This window comes from Marmota monax, unplaced genomic scaffold, assembly GCF_021218885.2.
Source record: "Marmota monax isolate L192 unplaced genomic scaffold, Marmota_monax_Labrador192_F-V1.1 WCK01_AAM20220418_F8-fsc00114, whole genome shotgun sequence".
NCBI lineage: Eukaryota > Metazoa > Chordata > Mammalia > Rodentia > Sciuridae > Marmota > Marmota monax.
Window position 1 is genome coordinate 4,431,765 of NW_026694943.1, and position 19,770 is coordinate 4,451,534.

Consider the following 19,770-nt stretch of genomic DNA (forward strand, 5'->3'; position numbering starts at 1 on the left):
GCGGCGGCGGCGGCGGCGGGGCTTTTCCTGTCCGGTTACGTTAAGGTCACATGACCGAGAGAGCGGAGCGACTAGTGCAAAGAGGCTGAGAGCGGCTCCCGCCGGGGGGGAGAGGCGGCGAGAGAGCAGTGGCGGCAAGAGCCCCCTCCGCCCCCCCAGCCGCTCCCCTCCCCCCGCCCGCCTCCGCCTCCGCCTCCTGCTGCTCTGCCGCCGCCGCCGCCGCCTGCAGCACTAACTACACTGCCGCTCCCACCCAGGCTCGGCTCTCTGCTCCAGCCAAACTTCTGGGAGCCATGTGCAGCCGAGGCGAGGAAACTTCTCTGCACCTATTGGGGCTGGAGGCTTGAGTTACAAGCCCCCTGTTTACATAAAGTGTTTTGGTAGGACACATCCTCGAGACGCTCGGGGAACAGATGAGAGCTGCTCGGATACTTCTCTCCAGCTTCTGCTTGACATCTCTCGGCTTGTACCTTTGTTCTTGACATCCTGTATTAGCTTAAATTTTCATCTTTTAAGACATGTAGAATCGAAGAACTGTTGTAAATTACTAGTATCTTTCTTGTCATTAGTGGTAATTGAAAAGTCATATTGAAGTGTTGTGATGGAGGGTAGAGGTGCTTCCTCAGACGAGTTGAATATGGTGTAAGCTTTCTGTTAGGATTGAATGTGATGGTTATTTCAGAAATTGGGTTTGAGTTGTTCAACTTTGGGTCCAAGAAAATCAAAGCCTGCAGAGCATGTGGTTTAAGAAGTATTGACTTTCCTGTTAAGTTTTGGTCTTTTGAGGTGCTGGTAGAATGGATTTCATAGTTGCCTCAGATTTTGAGGTCGGGTAAGTCTTATATAGGGAGATACTGGAAACATGGTAACATGTCAGGGGAATTGGAATACCTGATGGTCATCAAATTTATTTTTTGCCATTTTTCTGGTATTTATATTTTTTAATTTTAAAGTACAGTTGAGTCCTTTGAAGACTGGAGTTTTATGATTTGTTTTACATATCTAGGATTCTGAAGACTTAAGGATAAGGTTCTTAAGGAAATGGAGGCAGCAGTTCCCGGTTACTCGGTTTTAAAGCATGCTAACCTGTTTATTAAGCATCTTGATGTCTAACTTGTTTTGGTTTGTACATCCAGACCCTGGCACAGTGGCTGGCACGGAGTTAAAACGTGTAAGGCAAGCTTACTATCTGAAGACAATTTAATGTACAGAATGTCCCTCTTAAAAATCTTGAGTTTGATTTAGTATTCAGTTGTTTCTGCAACTACTGATGACTGATTGCTTCTTGAAGACAGAATAAGCAGCTTTTTAACCTTAGTGGCCCAAAGTGAATAATAGATACAGCATTTACCTGCCTTGAACTTTCTTATTGTTTAATCTGCTAGTTAAATGTCTGCCTCCAGCACCAAATTCTGATCCTGATTAAAGTATTCTGGTGCACTGTCACTAAAACATCAAAGTTGGTCTTCAGATTGGCATGCTACATTCCTTGAAGTGGCCCTACAGTTCAAGTGTGTTTAAGCTCCTAATTATTTGGACCTTGACTTTGAAATCTTCAAAGTTGTGCTAATGGAGTACTTATGTGAAGAGTGAACTGATTTTATAAGAAAAAGTGTACAAAAAAATAACACGGAAGTTTTAGATTGAAGTCATTAGGCTGAAACTTAACCTAGGTGTTAGAGAACTGGCCTTGGGTCAAGGTAACTATGCTTATTCTTAAGGTGAGTGAACAGTTTCCCACTCCTACAATCTGTATAGGTTTATAGAAATAAGCCTAGGGTTAACCCCTAAAACATTCCTAAGGAATGTGCTGTCCAGAGCATCCTACTCTTTTCAAGAGCTGCTGCTTTTGAATATATAACTAGGCCACTTAGCTGCTAATTCTCAAGGCATAGGCAGGCACACTTGACTTTTGCCAAGTATGCAGGCTATTTTGATAATTGTCAGCATCATTCGGTAGCATTATAAGGAGAGCCAGACTGTATCTGCTTTCTCCAACATTAGATGTAGATTTACTAAAAAGTCTGGTTATTGGGAGAGCCACAAATGCTCTGAGTTAAGTGATAAGAAAAATAAGTCACTTTTAGTGTTTACTGATTTTCAATTTTGAAAATAAATCTGGCATATAAGGAGTTCAAAAATTGTTAACACATTTTACATCAAAGAAAACCACTGCACATATGTATAATCTGAGTGGACTCATCAAGTTATGAGTAAATATTTTGCGAAGTCTTGTGTTACTAAAAGTTTTGATTTTTGTTCTGAGACATAACCATAAAAATAGATATTTGCTTGTGAGGAAGAGAGTTCCTGTGTGACTTTGACAGAGGGCAGAAAACAATTTAATATTTCTGAACTTAACCTTGTATTTTTTCTTGGTTTTGGAGAAAATTTGTGAGTGTGTGCTCAGGTTGAAAATATAATTTCCTTTAACGTTGATAAGAAAAGTAATTGGAGGAAGAAATGATAAATGTGGTTAAAGCTCAAAACAGCCTTTTTACTAAATTTTATGAAGGATGTCCTGTCGAGTAACTTCTTAAATTAGGAAAATGACATGTTTTTACATGTTAGACTTTGAAGTCTAGGGCAGATACCATGCCTTCTGATTTATAGCAAACTGTAACATATGAATCAGGAAAGATGTATTTTGAGAGACTCTTAATGTTTCATTGGTTTAGTCATAAAATTTTATAGAAAATGCTTGTTTTATAGTTGGTTGTTATTGAGATCATATTCCCTCAAGGAATTCCCTGTGTTTTAGGGAGCTTTTTGTTTTAATGGTGTAGACCTGTAGGTATATTATATTTTCAACTGTAATTCTAAGAAACATTTTCAGTTGGTACCTACTACATACATATGTAAAACTGAAATGAAATTTTAGGAAATAGTACTTATGTGTACAATGTTTTAATCTTTTAACTATTTCATTTTTAAAAAAGTTGATAGGACAGTCTTAAATTTATTTCATCAACTGCAAATGGGTCAGGGTCCACAGTCTGAAAAATACTGGTGTATTAGTTCTTCAGCTGTTATAAATGAGTCCCAAACTTAGTGGCTTAAAACTATAAACATGTTTTTCTCACATAGTGAGGAATCTGGGAGTAGCAAAATGGGGCGACTCTGTCTTAAGGTGTCTTTTATGCTGTTGCAGTTAAGATGTTGACTGGGGCTGCAGGATCTGCTTCCAAGGTGGCTCACTCTTTCTGGCAAGTCATCACTGGCTCATGGCAAGTCTCAGTTCTCCATTGTATTGTATTGTATTACTTGAGTGTCCTCACAACATGGTGGAAGTTGGCTTCCCTACAGTGAATGATCTAAGCAAGAGCAAAGAGGAAGCCACATACCATCACTTAGGCCATCATTCTAGTAAAAACAAAGCACCAAATCCATCATGAAATCTCAAGGGTTTAGGTCGTATTTTAATAACCATTTCAGTTTTATATTTTTCCAGTTTATAGATAAATTAGGATTGAACCAAAACCTTGCTGAAGTCAATCTGTAAGTAATTACGTTAGTTAATCCCCTCACCCCCAGGCATCTAATCTCACTCTTCTCACTCTTAAATTTGAGGAAGCAGGCTCAAAGAAGTTAAGTAATTAACTGGCTCAAGGCCATTCAGTCTAGTAGGAGAATTTCACAGCTTTTCTCTGACCTTTGTCATGAATAATCGGTGAACTGGTAAAGATGGAGAATTGATTGGCAAATTTTTTTATCCTTCCTAAAGAAGTTATAATGCATAACTCTTCTCTGATCTTCTAGTTTTCCGGTTCTTATGCCTTAAGTAACATACAGTGCTTGGGGGGGTCTGGATTTGTAGATTCCTCATATTAGTGCTTTCCCCACCTAACTGATTTTTAGGGGAAACAGAAAATATCTATTAAATGAAATCAGACTCAAGTAGTTCTTCAAATTTTAATATAGTTAGCCCCAAATACTGCCTGTCTACCAACCATGAGATTGTACTGTGCAGAGTAATTCCAGTTAGTACATTTCAAAGACCTAAAAGAGAATGATAGATAATCAGGATTTAAATAGAAAACTATACCACTTTTTTATGCTGTGAAATTTTCATGGAAACTTTGGACCATAAGGATTTTTTTCTAAGATTTAGTTTAGTGGTAGAAGAAGAACTCTTGAGACCCTGACATTGATAGTGTAGTGAAGCCAGGATAAATTTCTAAGGCCTGTCTTTTTTTTAACCACCTACTCCATTAGGCTTTTCCGAGTAATGGGGGAATACAGTAAGTGATCTTAGAGAATGGGATAATGACAGCTTTTTTCTTAAAACACTTTCCATTTTCCCTCACCATTATGATGCCTGATAGTTCATGTTTCAAAGCTCTGTTTGTATAGACTTACTGGTTAGTCCTCTTCATATACCTCCATCTTGTACCCTTCACCCTAACCGTAAGCTTTTTGAGCATGCTCTTGTGTACTAAAGGACCAAAGATGATTTATTTTTCCCATTGTAACTGAATGAAAAGATGTCTATTGTTGTAGAAAGCCTTTGGGTGTAGTTGGTAGGTGCTAGTGATATATATATATATATATATATATATATATATATATATATATATATGTGGATAAGAACTAACTCTGCTCTTAATATGCTCACAGTCCAGTGGGGGAGAAAAACACAAATCATATAATATAGTTGGTTCTAGTCTACAGATGTGCAAAGTACTGTGGTAGTGTAGTTGAAGTTGTATGTACATGAATCATGAAGAGTGAACAGATATTCAAGAGATGGGCTTAGTTTGGTGACATGTTGGTGGGGGTTATACATTTCTTTCCTTTATTCTTTAATGACACATTTACCTAGAATTATTTTCTTCTTGTTGGTGGGTGGCAAATTACCATCATAATTAATGAATTGCTTGTTTTTTTGGCATGTTCATTCTTATTTTCTAGAACTGTGTGGTTCAGTTCAGTAGATGAAAGCCACACATGTTATATAAACAAATTAATTTCTAGCCACATGTGCTCAGTGGCCAAGATGAGGCTGGAGGCTATTATATTGAATTGCACAGATACTACAGAAGATTTCTGTTGTTGGAGAAAATTCTATTAATGTTGCACTACAGTTAAGTTTTACTTGTCTATATTTCCTGTAGTGCACCGAGTTAGGAATAGAACAAAGGAACTCAATAGTTTCCTTACACTGTCAACTGGGAGAGACATACTAGTTGGTAATTATGAATAGAGGGGAGACAGTGTAGTGTACTGTAGTGGTTAAGTAGGCTTTGGGCAGAATCATGCTCCATTCTTGTAAACTGTTAACCTCTGAACTTAAATTTTTTTCTTTCTTAAAAACTCAAATAGGGCTACTATTTATCTTCAGAGTTTTATTAGTGAGATCCGGGTCTTCAGATAAGGGAGGACTGGGAACATGTGGCTCGGTGATAAAGACCCTGGTTCAATAACCATTAAACCAGCCAAAAAAAAAAAAAAAGTTTTGTGAATATAAAATGGTATATACAAGAGGGTTTACTTGGTAAATAATGGGATCATTAATATATTTTTATAATAACACTGATTTTAAATAAATTTTTACAATAAAATTGGCCTTATCCCCACAAAGTTCTGTGAATTTCAAGATGGTATATACATTTTTGCTATTTCCACCAGGATGGACAGGTCTTTTACTTCAAAAAACTCCCTGAGGTAGGGGTTTTTTTTTTGGTGGCTCTGGGATTGAACCTAGGGGTAGTACTACCATAGAAGCATCTTAAGCCCTTTTTATTTTTGAGATAGGGTCTCTCAAAAGTTGTCCAGGCTGGCCTTGAACTTGCAATTTTGCTGCATGAACCTCCTGAGTAGTTGGTATTACAGGTGTGTGGCCCACTAGGGTTATTTTTTCTAAGACTTGACCAAATCCTCTATCCCCAACCCTTGGCACCAACTAATTTGTTCTCTCTTTACTATAGGTTTTGAGTTTTCTAGCATGTTATATAAATGAAATTATACAATTTGTATCCTTTTCAGACTGGCCTCTTATTCAGCCATGTGAAGTGAGAGATTCATCCAGGTTGTTACAAGTATCAGTAGTTTACAGCTGCTCTTTCCCTTTTTGCTTTGGGTTTCAAACCCTGGGCAGCTGGCAGAAGTGCTCAGTTATACCCCTGGGCACTACAACTGATTTTTAAGACACTTACTTTAATTTTGAAACTTATTCCTTTCCTTCCTCCCCTCTTTTCTCTTTTTTTCTTCCTTTCTTTTCAGGTTCTGTGAATGGAATCCAGGGCCTCAGTATAGCACATAGTAAGCAAGCACTCTACCAGGCCTTGAAATATGATGTCTTAAACAAAAAATGTGAATCTGAATTCTTGCTTATAGTTCTTTGACTTTTATTCCACTTGGGATTTTTATGTATAAAAGTGAAATCTATGGCCAGTCGTGGTAGTATGTGCCTATAATCCCAGCTACTTGGGAGGCTCAAAATTCTGGGTTAGCCTGGTCAATTTAGTGGCAACCTGTCTCAAAATTTAGAAAAGGCTGGGAATGTAGATCAGTGGCAGAATGCCCCTGGATTCAGTCCTCAGTAGTAGTGTAAAAAGAGAAAGTGAAATATATGATGAGATTTATAGGGATAATTTACTATAGATGGTTGTCAACTTACAGTGGTTTTAAGATTTTTCTACTTTATGATGATGTAAAAGTAATACACACTTAGTAGAAACTGAACTCAGATTTTGAATAGTGACCTTTTCCTGTGTAAGGGTATGTGGTATGATCCTCTGAGCTACAGCTTTAGTCAGCCATTCACAAGTGTGAACATTCAACTGATACTATAGAGTGTGTTGCATTCTTAAGTTAGGATGTTTGGTAAGTTAGGCATCTTGAATGCATTTTGGACTTGACATTTTAAATTTAGAATGGGGTTATTGGGGGAGGGGCTAATCCTATCAAAATAGAGGAGTATCTGTACTTCCCTTGATTACATACAACTGTATGTCTGTATTGATACCAGTGTTTTTTTTTTTTTTTTTTATGAAAATGATTGGTAGGGGAGGCTCTTGTTTTTAGTAGTTGATCCATATTAAAGATCTGTAGAGTTGCAGCAAAGTCCTGAGGTGAAAAGGGTGGCTTTTGAAATAAGGTTAGAGTAAAATGATGTTTGAGGATAAGAGGACCAGTCATGTTTAACCCAGCATGGCTATCCAGGAAGATCCGTAGTCCCAGGCAGTCCCAGGATGGGTTGGTCAATCTCTCTGAAAAGAGACACCCAGAAAACCAGAGGGTTCTATCCAGCTCATCAAGTTTTATTAGTGAGCCATAGGACTAATATTTCAAAGCCTTCATTGTCACCAGGGTGCAAAATCTCCCAGGTAGTCAGAATCCAAGCCACAAGTGGCCTTCTGGATTAAGATCCACATCTTGAATTTAATGTTTTGTGGCTAGGAGGGGTTTTAGGTTTGATTCATTACATCATTTTGTTAGTTTGCTGCACTGTGTAAGTCTTTGATAAGTTCAAGAAGCAGTTTAATTCATTTTTTTATATTAGCAGTTTAAAAAGTTGTTATGGTGATAAGTAAATTCCCAAGTTTTTTTTTTTTTAAACCCTGAAGTTATCCACACTTGGATTTTTTTTAAATGACTATTAATTTTTTTTATGATGCCAAGGATTGAACCCAGTGACTAACTTGTGCTAGACAAGTGCTTTACCACTGAGCTACAACTCCAGTCCCAGTGCCCGAGTCTTGTGTGTTAAAAGTTTATACTTAATGAGAATCTTTCCTGTTTTGAGTTTTAAAATCCATATGATGTCTAAACTTCAAGTAAATTTTAAGTTCCATAACTTAATCTGTTCCCTTTTCTTGACTTTTCATGATGCCTTTTCTATAGATTTGCTGAGTACCTGTCCCAGTAAGTAGACTACATAGTTGCTTACTGGCTTCCCGCTGCCTTATTAAGACAGCAAACTTTGTGGAAAGCAAGGGTCCTCTCTCATATCTTCACCACTATATCTTGGAGCTAAGAGTAGGTACACTGAAACTTCTAATAAATATTTGTTGAATTGGATGAAGGAATGAATGAGTAGGTTTTATAATGCAGCATGATTTCCAGATTATTACTGATTTTTTTTTTTGTACTAGGGATTGAACCTGGGAACACGGACCACTGAGACATCCCCAGCCCTTTATTTAGGGATAGGATCTCGCTAAGTTGCTTAGGGCCTCACTTAATTGCTGAGATTATAGGCATGTACCACCACTTCTGGCAAAACATTTTTGTTTTCAAGGAAGCATTTAGACTCGTTTTGTTTCAAAATTGTGCAGAGGGGATAGAAATATGGCTTTTGAAAAATTTGCTATCTGAAGCCTTAGAGGTTCTGGTACAGTAACTGGTTTGGAGCTCAGGAATCAGTAATACTAATGGATAGTCTGGGTGTTTGCTGAGGTACCTGGTTTGAGGACTGTGCTTTGGAAAAAACTGCTTTAAAGGTAAATAGTGAAGATAATTTATTAGTTAAGAAATGACAAAACTAGAAATGTATTGAAAGTAATCTCTTTCTTGCCTGCTGTGGAATTATTCAAGAAGGCATCCAGAATATCTGTCAGCAGCTCCTGGTACATACAGAGTATGTGTAATTCTAAAAGCCTTTTTAGGCCTGGGCTGGAGAGCCAATCCATTTTAAGCAGTGGTAAGTTCATTTTATATTTAAATGAACTCCATTATGATGCAGGATTCAGTAACTTCTATCCTTTAAGTTTGTCTTTTTTTTTTTTTTTTTTTTAAGATTTTGTTTAAGGTGAACACATTGTCTTTATTTATTTTTCTTTACGTGGTGCTGAGGATTGAACCCAGTGCCTCACATATGCGGGGCAAGTGTTCTACCGCTCAGCTTTAACCCCAGCCCCATTAAGTTTTAGTCTTAATGTTACTTAAAAGATTCAAAGGGGGATTCTAGAAATTTGCTTCAGCCTCCATTTAATCTCATAATCATAAATGAATTTTTGCCTAATAAAATGGGATTGTAGGAATAGTTAACACTCCCATACTTCCACATACATTACATTAGTCCTCACAGCAGCATTATGAAGGAGTATATTATCAAGCCAAAAAGATGAAGAAACTGAGGCCCAGAGAACTTGAGTGACTTGGACAAAGAGTAAGTGGTGATAAAGCAGGAATTTAAATCCAGGTTGATCTTAACCACTGAATGCTCATGGGTGATAGGAATTCTTATACTACTTTGTGGCAGTGGGGGAGTAGGGCATTTGGGAGCCATTGGTAAATGTATTTACTTTAAATTCTCAGTATCTGGCTAATTGTCTTGGTCATTTTGTTCTTGAGATTATAGTCCTGAAAATAATTTCTTGTTATTTGTATTTCTAACTAAAGTAATTTTTAAAGATTTTTCATAATTTAAGTTGGAAGATTTTAATCATAAAAGTTGAATTGTTTGAATCCATAATTTTCAGTTTATCATATATATTGGTATCTAAAATAATTCTGTTATACCTGATTTTTCAGTCTTTGTGTCTAGTGGAATGTAATACCATGAATTGATGTTTATTTAACTACAAGTAAATTATTAAAATTTAATTTTGTTCCTTTTACTTGACAATTTGTTACATTCCCCCTGCAAAACTTTATCCTAATATAATAAATGTTTATATGGACTTGATGATTCTTTCATTCTGTGCAACATTTGTATATAAATTGTTAAATTTTAATTTGCTGTCACCAAAGGCACTAAATATTCATGTTTTTTCTGGATTGAGTTTAAATTGTTACTTTTACCTAAACAGCAAGTTCTACATGTTTATACTTAGTGAGTAAAAATTTTTTGGAGGTATGCTGCTTAAATCTTAAAATAGATTTGGGGCAGGGGTTGGGGGGGAGGTTAATGGCCCTGATTCAAAGAGAGTTCAAATTGTCTTCTTGTTATGGCTTCCCAAGGTTTTTTTAAAGTTTTTAAAGGGCGTTAAATACAGTGGACCAAACTATACAGGATAGGTAAGAGATGCCTCTTCTGTGAAGTGTAAGAAGGGAAGATGGGAAAGGAGAACTGGATTGATACACTGACTATAGGTGCATTCTACAGCATGCTCACCTTATGAACTACATGGAATTTGATTTTAAAAACAATTTGTCATCTATCCATGTCTACATCCTTCTCAGGAAGTTTGGTTACCCTTGGAGTTACACATAACTCAGGTGGAAGATAGAAACACTATGTATTATGCTGAAAATGATGCCAGATGTTCATTCACTTAATACTGTTACAGCAGATAAAACAAAACGCCTATCAGTAAGGGTATAAGGTGTGTGTATTTTCTTGGTGGAATACTATGCATCATTTGAGGTCTAAAATGACAGTTTCTTTGGGTGCTGTGGTGCACCCACTGGCTTGGGAGGCTGAGGCAGGAGGATCACAGTTTCAAAGCCAGCCTCAGCAACTTAGTGAGGCCTTGTCTCAGAATATTTTTAAATAAATGGCTGGGGATGTGGCTCTGGTTAAACACCCTTGGGTTCAATCTCCTGGTACAAAATGACAGTCTTGCATTTTAGAACAAAGTAATATTGTGTGAACGTGTATGTTTGAAAAAGCAAATTCATCTTGGTGGAGACTAGGGCCCAAGGAAGAGTATGTATTAAGATTATTTAAAGATGGGGTCTTAATGGGTTCTTCTGGTTGGTCTTGCTCATGGGCTCAAGCTCAAGTGATTTTCCTGCCTTAGCCTCTTGAGTAGCTGAGACAGGTGACTTCAAACCCCCCCCCCCCTTTTTTTTTTGGTGTTTGTGTTGCTAGTGATGGCAAAAGCACCCTAATACTGAGCTGCGTCCTGAGCCCTTGACTTGTTCTTTAGGTATGTAAGTTCTTTTCTGCTGGGTTGTTTTTTCTCAAAGTATGTGTGAAACGAGAAAAGTGTCTCTGGGAAGAACACATACTAGTGAGCAGTTGACTCAAATTATCATCTAAAATAGGTATGTTGTGTTTCTACCATCAAAAGCCTGTCTTGATACCATGTATGTTAATACTCCTGAGATCCTGTACTGTTTTTTTAGCCAAGGCCATGATGAAGGGGTGGTGTTCAAATTCTAGGCCTATTTGTTTAAGAAGTATGATTGTGCCTGCAGTGGCACAATCCTCAGCAACTTGGTGAGACCCTGTCTCAAAAAGTGCTGGGGATGCAGCTCAGTCAGTAGTTAAAAAGTCTGGGTTCAATACCAAAAACCCAGGGGAATCTGCTGAGATTTCCTGGATGCTAAGGTTATCATCCAGAGTTCTTTAATCTGAGGAAAAACAATTTTCTTTTGAACTGTCATTGATGCAGACTCAAAACACTGTACTCTTCCTAATTTTTATTCAAGCAATAATATATTTAGAGCTGAAAAAGACCATTGTAACAATTTCTTGATATTTGAAATAATTAAATATCTATTAAATAAGAGATCACCCAGTAGTGAATGTTCATTTTTGATTGCAGAACTTGAATATCTCTTGAATCTCTTTGGTTATCACAGGATCAGAAAAATACTCGTCCCAGCTCAAACATTACCTTAGGATGATTAAAAAAAAAAAAAAAAAAAAAAATTAACTCCACAGTAAACAAATGTATTGCTGCAAACTACAATGACTTCCAGGATCATGATTAATGAAAAATGCTCCTCGAGTAAATACTTGCCTTTCTCCATGCCAAGCTGCAAATCTGAGGCCCAGTCAATTGATGTTGGGCTATACATAATAAATTCACAACTAGAACTTCTAAATGCTACCTTTAAAATGTGGGACCTTTCCAAAAATTACACTTGGCAATTGTGAAATATCAGTCATTTGAAACTTGAGCCCCTTTTGTGAATTGAATTAGTAGTTAAAAGTTATCCCCTTTCCTGCTATAACTTTGTATCTCAAATCGTCTTTATTATCCTAGGCCCTTCCATTGTAAAAAGGTAGAAAATTATTGTGTCACAGTTTCTATTCACCTCAATGGTGATGAGGATGACGATCATCCACTCCAAGCGCAGTGCCCTCTTCTCATTCAGATGATTCCGCATTAGATCTGTTAGTTCCATGCAGTGCTGAAGTTTTTCATTCATGACCTGTATTAAAAAAAATCTTTTGGTATATTTATACAATTTAAATTTATTTATTTTTAAGAAATAAAGCCAGGTGCAGTGGTATACCCATGTAATTCCAGTGACTGAATGCTAAGGACAGAAAGTTTAAGACCAGCCTCAACAACTTAGGTCCTGTCTCAAAAAGGGCTGGGGATGTTGCTCAGTGTTACCACTGAGTGGAGACAGGGTGGAGCTGGATTCTATGCACAGTACTGCAAAACAAAAACCCTCCCACTTTTCATCTCTTCCCCAAAGTCAAGAAGCCATTCTTTCCAGTCAGTCTCCTAGAGGCATTTTGTAATGCAGATTTAAGAAATATGTGCATGCCAGTCTTTGTAAAGCTCTTCCATCCCCCCTTGGGGATTGAACCCAGGGTGCTCTACTAGTGAGCCACATCCCCTACCCCCTTTTTTTTTGTATGTGGGGGACTCTTGCTAAATTGCCCAGGCTGGCCTTGAATTTGCCATTTTCCAGCCTCAGCTTCCCTAGTTGCTGGAATTACTAATGTGTGCCTGGCTATTTCTAAGATTTTGGTAGAAGATATAAAAAATGAGGTTTCTGAGTCTTTGTTTTTGGTAGCTGCCTTTCATTGTTTTAGTTTTGGTAGTGGAGATTAAAGAGAGCATTCTTCTGAGCTACATCCCCAGCAGCACCTCCCCACCCCCTTTTTTTCTTCCAAAGGCACAGACAGGTTTATTTAGGAAAGGAAAGACACATTCAAGGGAAAAGGGGTGTGGGGGGGCATTTTCAATAGAGATGCCTTTGTGGTCAAAGAAAGCAAAACACAAGGGAGAATGCAGACTGTCTCCAGAGGGAGAGCAACCCTTTGGTGTGGGGTGTTAATAGTTATTGAGGGACAGTGCTAGGAGCTGGACAAGAGGTGGAGACAGGGTGGAGCTGGAGAATTTCACTCCAGTTTTTCTTCTGCACTATCCTTCATTTTACAGGGCATGCCTGTAAACTTTGTATCTTAATGGCCTGTGGGTGTTTCCTTTAAGATTATGTAGCCCTACCCCAAATCCCTAACACCCCGGAATTTGATCCCTTAATCTTAAGGGTTGATGAGGGGTAAAGATCCATCACCTATGGCTACTTCAGGTGATGACCCTGGCTGGTCAAAGTCTCATAATGACTATTCTAAAGGAGATATACATTGTCTCAGTTGATCCCTGGCTCTTTTTAAAATTTTATTGAGATATGGGGTCTTACTGAATTGCCAAGACTAACCTTGAATTTGCAATACTGCCTCAGACTCCTGATTCCCTGGGATTACAGGCATGCCCATTCATCCTTAGGTGGTTAGCAGTTTTAAAGGGCAAATTTAGCTGGGCCTGGTGGCACACCCTTGTAATCCCAGCAATTTGGGAGGCTGATACATTGAGACCCTGTCTCAAAATTTAAAAAAAAAGGGCTGCAATGTGGTTCAGTGGTGAAGCTGCCCTGGATTCAGTCCCCAGTACTAAGAAAAAAGACAAAACATGTTTTTGTTTCTGTTTTTTTTTTAAAGCATGGCCTTAAGATGTTAAAAACAATGGTTACCTTCTACTAAAACCCAACACCGAACATGTCCTGCCTACTCACCACTACCTGGTGCTACTTTTTACTCTGAGCAGCAAAGGTTCTGTAGTATGATGACTTATCTGCTGGTTTTGGGGATTCACAGAAAATACTGAATTTAAAACCTGTCTGACTACTGGCAAGTTATATACCTGCTTAATATCTCTGCTTTGTGCTTTTTTTGTTTTTTTTTAGTTGTAGATGGACACCATGCCTTTATTTATTTTTATGTGGTGCTGAGGATCGAACCCAGTGCCTCACACGTGCCAGGTAAGCGCTCTACCAGTGAGCCACAACCCCAGCCCTCTGTGCTTTGTTTTGAAAACTGGAAAGTCTAGGAACAAACTTTCCAAAATAGTTTTGAGCCAGGCGTGGTAGTGCATACTTGTAATCCCAGCGACTCTGGAGGCTGAGGCCTTAAGCAACTGAGACCCTGTCTCTAAATAAAATACAAAAAAGGGCTGGGGGTGTGGCTCAGTGGTTAAGTATCCCTGGGTTCAATCCCTGGTGACCAAAAAAAGGAGGGGGTGTCATTCATGGGAGTATGCTGAAGTGCAAGTTTATCCAGTGAGGATTGAGACTAATCTTAGTGCGAAAATTGACAAAAAACTCTTGGTGCATCCTATCCTGTTCATGGATTCTACAGTGGTGAACTACAACAATAACATTCACCCACACTCTATAGACTTCATGGTCACCTGTGATGTCTAATCTGAATATTTATAACAGTTTTTCCTTCCTTCCTTCCTTCCTTTTACTTGACCACCTCCTTCCCTTTCTTCCCTCCCTTTTTCTGTTGAAAGTATCCTATTAAATATAAGTTAGTTCCAAAACCCAGTTAACCCAAGCATTTGAAAACATGTTGAAATGTGCAATCAAGAGTCTCTGCTACTACATGCTTCCTATTTCATTTAGCTATAGAGGCACTTGTGTCACGTAAGCAAATGAAGAAGGAAAGAACGGAAGGCTTCATGGGGGTGCTCAATGTGAAGTAGGCCTTCAACAGGCAGTTGCCAGGAAGAAATGGGAGGTGGCAGAAAGGGAACATTTATTTCAAACAGGAAACAGCACACAGGGAACATATCTAGACAGTGCATAACTTGGAAGAAGTGCTTGGAAGTCAGGTAAATATATTCTCAGAGGCATTGAGTACCCAAGTAGTATAGGTAGAATAATGCCCCCCATCCTATAGATATTTGCAGCTGTTGCTAGAACCTATGAACATCACAAGACTGTAAGATTGCTAATCAGCTGACCTTAAGACAGGTAAGGCTAGGTTATCTGGGTGAGCCCAATGTAATCACCGGATCTTTTAAGTGTAGAAATAGAAGAATTCAGAATGATACAATGCAAGGAAGACTCAACTTGCCTTTGCTAGACTGAAGTAGGGGCTGAGACACAGGATGTAGGCAGCCTCCAGAAAGAAAGAAAGGCCTACAAACTCCTTGATTTTAGCCCAATGAGATCTATGTCAGGCTTCTTACCTATAAAACTGTAAAATGGTAAGCTTGTGGTAATTTGTTACAGCAGCAACAAAAAATATGCCACACTATAATGTCTAGGCTTTATTAAAAGAGAGTCCTTTTTTTTTCCCCCCCCAATTCTGAAATACTTGTTTTAAGATTCACTGTTCTACAGGAAAGAAGGCAGAATGGCAAGTGAGACGATATGTCTCTGCCTTCTGGACCGAGGGTGCAGAAGGTCTTAGACTAGTCCAGGGGAGGGAGGAGGCCAAGCAACAGTAGGGATGCATGTTAACTATGGGGGGACCTCAAGGCTGGGGTCGGTACGGCAATCCTATCTGTTGTTCATTAGTCCAGGGCTTATCACCTAGGCTTTCAATAAATATCTCCCAATGAATGACTGATACTTAGTTAGGAATGGAGAGATGGTCTGACAGATGAGAAGTGGAGGGTGACGCAAAAAGAAGACTCCCAGATGACTTTAATTTTCTGACTGAATGACTAGATGGCGAGGCTTGATGGTTCTGCCAGTAGCTAAAATAGAAAACAGGAATGGGTGAATCTTTTCTGAAGAATACAATGAGTTTCACTTTGAAATGTCAATACTGATCTATTCTACAAATTCAAGAACCTACCGTATGTGGCAGCTTTGCCAAAACTGGGAAGCAAATAATCATAGTCTCTGATCTCAAGAAGCTCACATTCCAGTAGAAATGGCACGTGTATTTAGAAGGAAAGCTATAAGATATGTAAATGTGGAAGGGGTCTGTGAGATTTGGGAGTCAACTGGGCAATACTTGGTAGACGAGGGATTAGGATTATACCTGAAAATTAACAAGAAAAGGTGGAGTATAAGTCATGAAAAGGAGTGCTCATGGAGCAGGTAGCACGAGAACTATCTGTGACAGGGACACCAATTTGATAAAATGGCACATGGCACTGGCTGCAAACTGGTTTCTGTACCCCTCCCCCACAGTGCTCTAACTGCTCTCTGAAGATTTTTTTCCAGTGATCCAATTACCAAATGAAATGACCTGACCTCTGCCCTCAAGTTTTTTGACTGCTTTTCAGCACGTCTTTCGCCCCATCTCCTGATTTCCCCAAGACTTATCTTGGGGGAAAAAACAAAAATAAAGACCAGCTTTCCCCTAGTCTTCTTGAAAGACCAAATGGCTTGTTGAAGGCCAGAACCAAATTCATTCTTCTTTTGATTTAGCTGTGGTGCCAACAGAATGTTGAGCTGTCCCCGAAAGGCCATTGTGTTAAAGGCTTAATCTCCAGGTGGAGTTATTGGGAAATGGTAGAACCATTAAGAGGTGGAGCTTAATAGAAGATCTTTAGGTCACCGGGAGTATGCTTCCTGTTTTAGTCAGCTTTTTCACCCACTGTGGCCAAAAGACCTGACAAGAACAATTGGAAGAGAAAAAATGTATTTGGTGCTCAGTTTCGGAAGTCTCAGTTCATAGATAGCCAGTTCCACTTTGGGCCAGAGGTGAGGCAGAACATCACTTAAGAAGGGCGCGGCAGAGGAAAGCAACTCAGGAGTAGACAGAGCTCCACTCAAGAAGGACAAAATATACGCCACCCCCCACCCCCACCCCCGCATGCATGCACCCATCAACCCAGCTCCTCTAGCCACACTCGACCTGCCTACAGTCACCACCCAGTAAATCCCTATCAGTGGATTGATGCAGTGATTAGGTTGTCTCTCTCAACCCAGTCGTTTCACCTCTGAAGCTTTCTTGCATGGTCTCACACATGAGTTTGTGGGGGATACCTCATATCTAAACCACAGCACTTCCTAGCTTGTGATGTAAGTGGTTTGCTCTGCCACATGCTCCCACTATGGTGTGCTGCTTCATTACAGGCCCTTAACAGTGGGCCAATCGATCAAGGACTGAAACCTCCCACACTGTGAGCCAAAATAAACCTGTGTTCCTTGTAAGTTCATTATCAGGTATTTCTGTTAAAGTGATCGAAAGGTGACTAACACAAGTCACTTTTAAATCTTACACACTATTCAACTAGTCTTGATTGTTTGTGGGGATGCCAAGAAAACACTTAAGAGAAAATGTAGTTTGAGAACTTACAGGAATGCTTCCTAACTCAAGTGGAAGATTTAACACCAGAGAGATGCCTGAGTGAGACTGGGTAATGAACAACTAACTTGCTAGTGGTGAGGGCAGTAAAACAGGCACTTTAAGGCTACCTTTCACTTATCTGACCACTCTTGATGTCTACTCTGTAGGATGTTGGGCACTTTGAAAAATATAAGGAAAGCATATGCTTCCCTCAACGCAGTGGCACTGAGCCTTTAAAAAAATATTTTGACACAAGGTGTCATTGTGGAGGCTGGCTTTGAATTTGTCATCCTTCTGCCCTAGTCTCCCAGGTAGCTGGGATGATAAGATTGAGCTACTATGTCCAGCTAAGTAATTTCTTTCTTTCTTTCTTTTTTTTTTTTTTTTTGGTGCTGAGGATTGAACCCAGGGATGCTTAACTACTGAGTCACATCTCCAGCCCGCTCCCTTTAAACTATCTTCAGATAGGATCTCACTAAGTTGTTAAGGCTGGTCTTGAACTTGTGATTCTCCTGCCTCAGCTTCCCAAGGCACTGGGATTACAGGTGTGCACAACCATGCCCAACAAGTCACTGCTTTTTGATGGAACACCAAGGTGAATGTAGGGAGTGATTGGAAACAAGACTGAAAAAGGAATAGAGTAGTGAGGACCTTGCATATCAAGCAAAACCCATAGAATATAAACACTTGTGGCAATGAAGGAAACTGGAAGTATTAAAATTATTTGGAGGGAATGAAAAAAGTCAGTTAACAGACACTCTCAGTAGAGAAACAGAAGATGTAAAGAAGAAACAGAAATTTTAGAACTGAAAGTGAAACACAATGAAATAAAAAATTCATCCTCAATAGGAAAATGAATATGACAGAAGAAAGAAGGGGTGAACCTGCAGGTGGAACAACAGAAACTACCCCACCCGCACGACAGAGAGAAAAATACACCAGAAAAAATGAACAGAGCTTCAAAAGACTTGGACTATAATAAAAGATCTAAGGTGCAAGTTGTAGAATGACAGCAGATTTCCTGTCAGCAGCCAGGGAGGCCAGGGGGAAGTGGCCCAGCATTTTTCAGGTGTAAGAAAAGAATTATCAACCCCAAATCCTGTACCTTGTGAAAAGATCTTTCAGGAGTGGAGGGAAAATTAATGGAGGGGATGGAAAAACTAAGCAAATGTGTATCAGCAGACTTATCTTTAAAAAGTGGCTAAAGAAAATTCTTTCTCTCTCTCTTTTTTTTTTTGGTACCGGGGATTGAACTCAGGGGCACTCAACCACTGAGCCACATCCCCAGCCCTATTTTGTATTTTATTTAGAGACAGGGTCTCACTGAATTGCTTGTGCCTTGCTTTTGCTGAGGCTGGCTTTGAACTCTCGATCTTATTGCCTCAGCCTCCTAAGCCGCTGGGATTACAGGTAAAGAAAATTCTTGAAAAGGAAGAAAATAATAAATGAAGAAATCATGGACATAAGAAGGAAGGGAAAGAACAGAAAGATAAGAATATGGGTAATACAACAAACTTTTCTTCTGAGTTTTCTAAAATTATATTTGATGGTTGAAGCAAAAATGATAACACTATCTGATTAAGTTCTTAATATCTATAGAAAAAAATGGGAAAAAGAATAGTTAAGATTTACAAATACGGGAAAGAGGGATGTAGTGGGAAGTAAAGTTTATATGCTTCATTTGATCTGGTAAAATGTGGAAACAGAAGACTGTGCTGTCTGTATAATGACCACAATAGCCACTGAATATCTGTGGGAGGAGATATGCTCAAAACAACATCAATAAAACAAAACTTTTAAAAGTCTCAGCAATCCTCAGGAAGTCAGAATTGATATACCCAACAATATGGAAGGCTCTCAAAGGCAGTACATGCTGGTCAGTGAAAAAAGCTGATTTTAAAAGTTACACACTGATTCTACTTATAATAAAAATATGGAGATGGAGAACAGATTAGTACTGTCAGGCTGTGAAGCTGGTGAAGCTGGGGGGTGGAGGCTGGTGTGGGTATGAAGGGGTGCCTGAGGGAGATGTGAAGCATTTTGATCCTGTGGCTACACGGATTGACATGTGTGACACAGTGTCATAGAACTCTGCACCTGTAGCACCACCACTTTCTATTTGCTCTGCTCTTTCGCCATGTAGTACACTCCACGGCTTCCACCTCCACAACGGCCTTGAGAAGGATGCTTCTCCTCTCCAGGCACATTTTTTTTTTTTTTTAATATTTTTTAGTTGTGGATGGACACAAGACTTATTTTTATGTGGTGCTGAGGACCGAACCCAGAGCCTCACATGGGCTAGGCAAGAGCTCCACCACCAAGCCCCCGCCCCACCCCAGCCCTTCTCCTCTCCATTTTACCTCCACTCTTCTAAGTACCTCAGAGAGAGTTTTCTTTGGGTAACTTATTCTTATCGAATCTCAGCACTTCTTAAATTTAGTTTATTACCCTTCCCCTGATTCTTCTTTGTTTGGCCACCTTTCTGTCTGTCACCTGCAGACAAATATTAGTCAACTTTTGTCCTCCCTGGCCTGCGATTGTCAGTCGCTTGATTCATCATACAGGATTTTTCCTTAAGTTTATTTCTGTTTTCAGTGTCT

General features: G+C 39.1%; 1 protein-coding gene across 5 annotated transcripts in view; it reads right to left on the reverse strand.

The window, feature by feature from the left end:
- Positions 1-11,298: 11,298 nt before the first annotated feature.
- The window catches only part of Rmnd1 (required for meiotic nuclear division 1 homolog), a 75,250-nt gene continuing 66,778 nt past the window's right edge, over positions 11,299-19,770 (reverse strand). For 4 of the 5 annotated variants that reach the window (XM_046427442.2, XM_046427440.2, XM_046427441.2 and 1 more), the window contains 2 exons: positions 11,935-12,051; positions 11,299-11,510 (listed from right to left, as the gene is read on the reverse strand). In XM_046427442.2, coding sequence (XP_046283398.1) covers positions 11,478-11,510; positions 11,935-12,051 — 150 coding nt within the window. In that variant the 3' untranslated portion in view covers positions 11,299-11,477. Of the gene's footprint in view, positions 11,511-11,934; positions 12,052-15,007; positions 15,624-19,770 lie in introns of those variants that run through there. The other variant, XM_046427444.2, reaches the window with a different exon arrangement.